Source organism: Epargyreus clarus, unplaced genomic scaffold, assembly GCF_041222505.1.
Source record: "Epargyreus clarus isolate Ecla_fem2 unplaced genomic scaffold, WU_Ecla_fem_2.2 ptg000007l, whole genome shotgun sequence".
NCBI classification, from domain to species: domain Eukaryota; kingdom Metazoa; phylum Arthropoda; class Insecta; order Lepidoptera; family Hesperiidae; genus Epargyreus; species Epargyreus clarus.
The window spans coordinates 19,999,422-20,007,500 of NW_027332215.1; the positions used below are offsets into that span (position 1 = coordinate 19,999,422).

General features: G+C 35.5%; 2 protein-coding genes across 4 annotated transcripts in view; one reads left to right on the forward strand and one right to left on the reverse strand.

Annotated features, from left to right (window-relative positions):
- LOC140743616 (uncharacterized) overlaps positions 1 to 8,079 on the forward strand; it is a 42,080-nt gene that overhangs the window by 19,337 nt on the left and 14,664 nt on the right. For both annotated transcript variants that reach the window (XM_073075039.1, XM_073075040.1), the window contains exon 2: positions 2,375 to 2,804. In XM_073075039.1, coding sequence (XP_072931140.1) covers positions 2,548 to 2,804 — 257 coding nt within the window. In that variant the 5' untranslated portion in view covers positions 2,375 to 2,547. The remainder of the gene's footprint in view (positions 1 to 2,374; positions 2,805 to 8,079) is intronic.
- LOC140743137 (uncharacterized) overlaps positions 4,939 to 8,079 on the reverse strand; it is a 4,097-nt gene continuing 956 nt past the window's right edge. For both annotated transcript variants that reach the window (XM_073074196.1, XM_073074195.1), the window contains 3 exons: positions 7,914 to 8,051; positions 5,993 to 6,133; positions 4,939 to 5,165 (listed from right to left, as the gene is read on the reverse strand). In XM_073074196.1, the coding sequence (XP_072930297.1) occupies positions 5,060 to 5,165; positions 5,993 to 6,133; positions 7,914 to 8,047 (381 nt within the window). In that variant the 5' untranslated portion in view covers positions 8,048 to 8,051 and the 3' untranslated portion in view covers positions 4,939 to 5,059. The remainder of the gene's footprint in view (positions 5,166 to 5,992; positions 6,134 to 7,913; positions 8,052 to 8,079) is intronic.

The following is an 8,079-nucleotide window of genomic DNA, read 5'->3' on the forward strand; positions in this document are numbered from 1 at the left end:
GGCAGAATGCATTTCAATTTGACTGAATTAGCTGTGGTTCTATCTTCCCTAGGCTGGATTCAATATTCTATTTGCGATTAATAAAGGTCACGTGCCATTGTGACGCTTACCATTTGAGGGACTCTTAAGAGTATTGACGCCTTCTACAGAACGTTTCATAACAATTTTGAGTTATTTAAAGCATCCTATTAAACCTCTATATACATAGGTTGTGAAAGTTTTTAGTGACTAGATTTTTCTTGTTCTAACATTGACAGCGAATGATTAAGATGTAACTGTGTGTTTACATGTGCTTTACGTTTCGTTTCATCGCCGTTGCTGTATATACAGGAGATTGTTATTAATTAACTACCGATTACGATCAGCAGTCTCGAGCACACGAAGTCTCGTTAGGTTCATCGTAGGCGACTGACCTTTCCCTGACTAAGAAATGCTATTATATTGTCATTCCCACACGAGCTAGTGCCTAGTCTTAAGTCGTGCGTCTTGTTTAACGGTTCCGTATGGTAACATTTTGTTCCCTAAAATTATTGCTAGAAATTGCTGGTTGGATCGTTTCAATAAACAAACGAGCGTCGATATCAGTCCGTGGATTTTTGCGCGGTCTTCTTATGAATGAAGCGTTATAGACGTCGTTAAAGCAATAGTTATATTTAGCCTACCGCCCACCAGTACGCTGTGCAAAGTTTTGACGGCGCCAAAATTTTTCGTTTATCAAATCAGGTCTACTTTTTATAAAATCTTTCTATCGTTAGTATGTTTTGTATAAGTACATTTTTACATACGAAATACGCAACGCTTTTTGAACAATAAAGCATTCATTTTATTTACTATGAATAAAACTAAACCTTGGCCCAAAACAATTTTACAATAAAACTTTTGTGTAATGTTTTGAGTTTTGGCTCATACATAATTTCGCGTGTCAGGGACATAAATATGTCATACGTACGGTGTGCATATAAAACCAAAGATTTGACTAATTCATTATTAATACGTTTATACATCAAGCATAGATTTATACTTTTCGTATTGATACAAATTCAATGCTGCCAAGAATTAGTAAATAATTTTCGACTGACGAGAATTTAATTCACTAATTGTTGCAGAATTTAATTCGTAGACAACTATGTTGTGCTGAAATACATCGTTTGGACATTTGTAGTTACATAATTAGTTTAACCTTGGCAGAAGCAAGATGTGGAACAATCTTAATGCCGAGATCGATGGCGCATATCCGTTGCATACCACCATTATTAAAACATAATGACTTGCTGTTTTCAACATGATAAGTTATTGAAATGAGTAATATTTTTGTTTGTAACCAATTTTATCAGCCAAATGCTAATAATTGCCCCATGATTGATCTATGTATACATAAACTTATGCAATAAATAGGCATTTAAGAGAAATATTTGAGACTAATAAAATGGAGTCGTACTACTCGTAGCGGTCACGCGCAATCGAATGTGCGACATTGTACGGAGATCCGACGTACATAGTATATGGAATGTGACTAAAAGTGATAATTTAGCCCGGGACAAGTACATTTTAAAAACGAGGTCAGCATTGGGCTCTGAGTAGATTTCTGGCGTGGGCGAGTGCACAACTGTTCCTGGACAATTAGGCGCTACTGCGGCGCACTGAGCACCATCGTAGTACCAATTAGGTAATTGTAAAACTATAGACGCAGTTGACACTGTATGGAACCATTTAGTGGGTCACGTCTTCGGCTTAGATTGGGTTATATTAAAATATTTACAACGTCTGTTTTTTCTTTGTATTAACTTTAGAATTCAAACTCATCGATAGATCGATTAGTGATGTCGTGAAATGAAATACATTTAAATGTTCTTAGTGAAATTAAAACATATGTAGGTATTTATTACACTTGTAAGCAAATATAATTCGCTTAAAAAGTGATCAAACAGTTGATATGTTTATGAGTAGGTAAAGGAAATCTTGAAAAAGTTTGACAATTTAAAAATTATTACTGTATTGTAATTGGTACCATTATTTTTTTATTACATTTAATAGCCAGTTGGTATAAGAGAAATTGCTTTATTAAAAATGAAACAACAAGTGAGTAGTGACGTTACGTAAATTGCCTGCAGTTGACCGTTTATATATAACCTTGATAATTAAAATGTCGAATACCTATTACAAATACATCGTGGCATATACATTAAAGGATCTAAAATATCAGATGATATGCATTTTACCCGCTTTAAACATGTTATGACTGTATCTAAATACAACATAATGTGTGATGAGTAGGTATATCCCCAGATGCCTGCCTGAATGCACTGAATGCATTTGCCGATGATGGACTTATTTTTTTTTTCATAAATAAGTGTGTATTAATGTTATCTTTCAGATCTCAATTGAATTCAACACTGATATTGCAATTAGAGTGGTTTGAGTGATAACGGCTATTAGATTTGCAACTACAGTCATAAATATGGACATAAAGGGGTCACGATTTCCGTACACGTAAATTGGAGAGTGCGAACTATTTAATGGTATAAAGGAGAAAGCAAAGAGGCAGCCATGCTGTCATACATGGTGCCGGTTGATGAGAAGCCTCCCCCCGTACCGGGCAAGGGCCGACTAGCCCTGGAGCTCGTAGGCAGCCCCGGCAGCCCAGAGTCCACAGTGAGAAAAGTGAAGACAAATATATCCAAGGATTCGTCGACGAGCTCGTTCGCGAGCGACCTAACCATCTCCTCATCGACGCCCACAGGGGCTCACGAGAAACCCAAGCATAAGCTTCTAAGTAACGGCAGTAAACACACGTCCCTAAAAAGGTTAGTAAATCGGTTCTTTTTATAAGCTACATTGCGACAGTCGATAAGAAAGTAAACACCACAAGTACGAGTATCTGTATCTTTTTGAGGATTCAGTTAAAAGGTCGGGTTTCTTGTCGACTGTCGTTAAATTTCGCAACGCATTAATCAGGTTACCATTACATAAAATAATGTGTCAATACTATTTAAATATTGTGTCTATTGTGCTTTTGGATATAGTTTGCAAGGAATTGATAGGTAACCGGCTTAAAGTTTTTTTTTTTTTATAATATAAGAGTAGCAGACGAGCATGCAGTCCACCTGATGGTAAGTGGCTACTGCCGCCCATGGACATCTGTAATCAACCCCAGATAGGATTGGATATTCCTACCTGAGGTCGGCCACAGATGCGCCGCTACCCGTGAGGACTAAGCTGGAACGCCTCGGAAAAGTCTGTCTCCCTTAGCACACTCTTCAGACCGGAACACAGCAGCGTCTAACACTGCTGTTATTAGGTAGAAATAGGTGTGGCGGTGGTGCCGCCGGAGTCGAACCACAAAGGGTTCTACCACCTTCTAATTTGTTTTTACCTAACCTTAAAGCAGTTCTTGTTTCCTCGGAAAGGTGTGGATGCCGACTGAGTTGATACATATGAATCGATCATTTTAGTCTTAATTCTCAGTCTTCGTGCAGAACCCCTGTTTTGTATGGAGTTGGTTGTAGATGTCCATAAACATCAGGATCCTAAGGTGGACTGCAAGCATTACTATGAAGCGGCCATGCTAGCGCGACCCATATATTTAAACATAGTCATTTTTCACATATTTATAGTGAGCAGGTCTAAAAAATAATACGACAGACATATATATATATATCTAGATATCATTTAATTATCTAATATTGTATCGAGGGTATGAAGTGCAGCCATTCATCGTAAGGTACTAAGCTATTTTAGAGAGCTTTAACATCAAAGTACTTACTAGACGTCACATGGAATGGACATGGAACGAAACAAATGTTCGCTATTTCGCTTACTTAGCAAAGACCGGTAAAAATTTGCTGAGCTGACGGCCAAGCTCCTAGTAAGGAGGCACTTTAAGAAAGAGACTACAGTACTACACCTCACGTAAAATAGAAACGTGTTGGTAAAGCTATTTGAGAGAACAACGAGTATCATTAACCAACTGTTAGAAGTACGTTATAGTAACAATGAGTTTCATTAGCTGTGCTAATTGTAAGTCTCGTTACTGTTAATGCCTGGGCTCATCAATTTTTATGGCTATAGAAATTTGTTTATTTAAATAGCTTTAAAATTCGTTACTATATTTATGTTATTACAAAATTATTTTATTTAATAAATACCTAATAATTATAAATACTTAAAATTATTATTATGAAAGTAAAAAACATATGAACTAATTTTATCGTCATTGCCATTTTCCTTTTAACACGTTCAATGCCAATACGATTTTGTTAATTCCTTCTGAGGTGCCCCCTATATTTCACGATGGACCAGCCCGGCGAGTCGCCAGCACATGAACGAAATTTACGTCGACTCGCAAGGCGAGTCGTTGGCATTAAACGTGTTAAACTGAAAATATGCGTAATATTTAAAAATTATATTTTCAGTTTAAAAGGATGATAGAGTACTATAATACGTATAACCTCGTCTGTAGGGCAATACTGGATCAAGAAGTATCGTTAGAATGTCGTCTTATTTATCTGTATTACGTATTTTAGTAGTAAAACTCTAGAACCAAATGTGATTTAGTCTTGGTAGCCAAAACCAGCGAACGGAAACAACATGTCTCTTTGTTTCAATTCTTATAAGTTGTAGTTGTATTCCGGATACAGTGACATTACGTGAGTTTAGGCGACCCGGGGCGGACGTCGAATTTGCCTTCCTCTGTAGCAATAGATCGGTAAAAAAGAAGGTTTTATTATAATAAGAAATATAAACTATGCAGTCCCCTAAATAATATTTAAAAAAAATATTAAAAATGGTCCTCCTATTTCTGAAAATTTGTCGCCCTCTAAAAGTAACGCCCGTGCCGACCCCGGCATGCTGTGCCTCTGACCGGATAAGTCGCCTGTGTTGCCGCTTAAGTACCTATACTACTATTTCGTATTTAATGGGGAAAACAATAAAAACATGTTATTTAAAATAAATTTTATTACGGAATTTAAGTAAATTAATATAAAGAAGTAAAGTAACGTTACAATGAACGAACATAAACGTATCCGGGAAATATATTTTGTTCGATAAAGTGGATAATTTATGACATTTTATTATATTCATAGTTTTTGTCTTCCCACGCATCGGGTAGTCTCAACGGAATCTTAGAAAGCCATGAAGTATAGATTTCTAACTGGCAATCTGGCCTGAAAACGAATAACATGGTTACAAAGTGATATATTTGATGTTTAAAAAATAATGTAACTGATTCTAATTGTCAAATCTAAGTATTATTAAAAAAGTAAGTTTCTGTTATCGAATCTGCATTAAACTGCATTTTTAAATAAGCCTTTAATTTAGTTTATCATATGTAATTACTTCCCAGAATTGATCCTTATCAGTGGCACGATCCGAAGGTGGATAATACAGGTGTAGATATTTTTTCAAAAATAATTTATACGATATCTACCTAGGGAAATAGATTTTTGAAAAATGTTTAGTTTTTAACAAAATCGGTCTCTTAATTTTTAGCATTATTTCTTATAGTTTCGGATTTGGCCATGTCAAGATGGCCTACTTGAAAAGATCACCCATGTATATTAGACAATTTCATCAGTCATAATCTTAAAGTGTTACAAAAAGAAAGAAAATGAACAATCAAAACTCATAAGTTTACAAATAAATTATTAACTAAACCTTTCCTGTCTCTGTGCTTGCATCACGAAATATTTATGAAAGCAAGAGAAAAGAAAACCCAACTAGGTTTTATAAAGACACTTTAAGCTCGCTGCCGTGCAGCGTTGTAAAAGAACCTCCTTGAGGTAACATAGGTAGATGTTGCTGGGAAGAGCTTATAGATCACGTACAAAGCACCACGTACCTACACATGCACGTGTGTTGTCAATGCAGGCAGAAGGATTCCCTTGGGTTGGCATTTTGAATGACCATCAAATACCGTAACGAACGAACTTCAAGGAATTTGATTTGCCAACATCTGAAACAATATTGATAGAGCAAAAAAGTGATTACAAACTTGGCAGCGAGCCATCCGATAAGGCCCGTGGACGTGATGGGCACTGGCTTTAATGTTTTCGTGGTTTCCAATTTGCTTATCCCATGTGGAAGAGCGTCGGCGGCTTCTTGACGAATTGCGTTTGACTCAAGCAGCGCTTGTCTGAAAGTGAATACTAAATGAGTCACGCGTTATGCCCGTGTGGTTGATAGCTACAACATAAGCTATTAAATCAGTACCGTGCAATACACTAGATATTCATACGAGTGGTACATTTTTAAACGAATATTACAGCACATAATAATTAAAGATCACGAGCCAATAGTAACTTTCTTATCATGGCTAAAAATATTTACATACGGGTATTGCTCACTAGTTCTATCTTTGCTGTGATCTATGTCTATTTAAGCGTTCATTAGCTATACTCGCAAACGCCAGAACATGTTTGTTTGTTCGTTGTATAGGTAACTACACTTAAATGTACACTACTTCACTGCACACAGCGCCTTAGATGTACTCTTAGGTGCAACGTCGTGCACAATTGTGGAAGTCATGGATAATCCAGTCTTAGCAAAACAGAAGACGTTTAATGTACCTTTTGCTTACGATCAATGAAATGAAATATATTTATTTTGTATAGGCCAAAGACGGCTCTTACAAATTGTCAGTTACAATATTTTTCTTAAACTACTACCGGATCGGAACGCGACCTCTACTGAGAAGATCCGGTAAGAAACTCAGTGGGCTTGTCCTTTTTTTAATAATAACTAATCTCTTTTTTTGACATCATTTTTACATATAATTAATAAAAAATAATGTTTTTACTTTGTTTATTAATTCACCACAGCTAGTGCATTCTCTTTTCAAACTTCAGAAAGACCTTTAAATGTTGCGTGAGATAATATTGAATGCTTTTTAATATATTTTGTCTCACAAACGCTAGTAACCGTCCATTTAACCAACTTTCATATTTGTGTATATTATATTAAATTGGGTCTTACTTATAAATCATTGTTGTTAGTAATCGAATCCATCACTTTTACCGAGGTATAATAGGTACGTACTCTGTAAAATGTCAGATCAGATTTCTTACTCCGAAATAGATCAGTGTTGTGGTATCTTAAAGTACCTATCCAACGCGTTATAAGCAAGATACACCATTTTTCCATAACATAAACTTAAGGTTTGACTTACACTTTTTAAATGTTATGTTTATTAGGTATGTTTGGAAGATTAATTTGATACAAGACTTGAAAGGCTTTAATTGTACACTTCGTAAGTACAATAGTGTTTTTGAGACCCTAAAATATTTAATTACGGATTGGATTTATGTATATTAGTATTTACCGAGCAGCTTAGCATAGATCATTTAGCACAAGGTTTATGAATTAAAATTTGCAGTTACCATAAACCTTCCTATTCTTTCCTATAGGATTACTCTTCGTATTTTTTGACATCATTACCTAATCGTAGACATCATTTATGATGACCCATAGATGCATACTTACCTGCTTTAAGATTTAAAAATATTTAGGTTGTATAGGTATGTCATGTTGTTAATACATTTCGAAGTCATATGACACGGGTGATACGAAGTGTCGTGATTGATATGAATAATCGCGATTAATGAAATCATAAACCTACCTTTTAGTTCACACCCTTTTCTACTGATCCACGAATTTCATTTAATGTATAAGATATCTCATTATTATAATTAATCGCTTTTCAAACTGTACCTACATTGCCACGTACCTATACTATAATAGTATATACATATTATTGTACTACATTTTAGGCAATTGTAGGTACTATGTTTTCATGAAAAAATTCAGATGTCATGGCCTTCCCCCGAAATTTATTAATCAACAATAGCTTTCTCCAACATTTAGAAACTGATCACTACATTTTTTTAAACCTAAAAAAATAGTTTGTTGGTGTGTACCTTCTCTCATCTAGTAGCCAACTCCATCTATCGAACCACTGCTTCCAACATATGTCCACTTTCTTCCACTGTGCCCGCATTTGAAACGCCTCAGTATTGGGATCATATTTAGGAACACCAAGCTCCTTCGCCATTTTTCTTAAAAACGATCAAACTGTTAACTCGA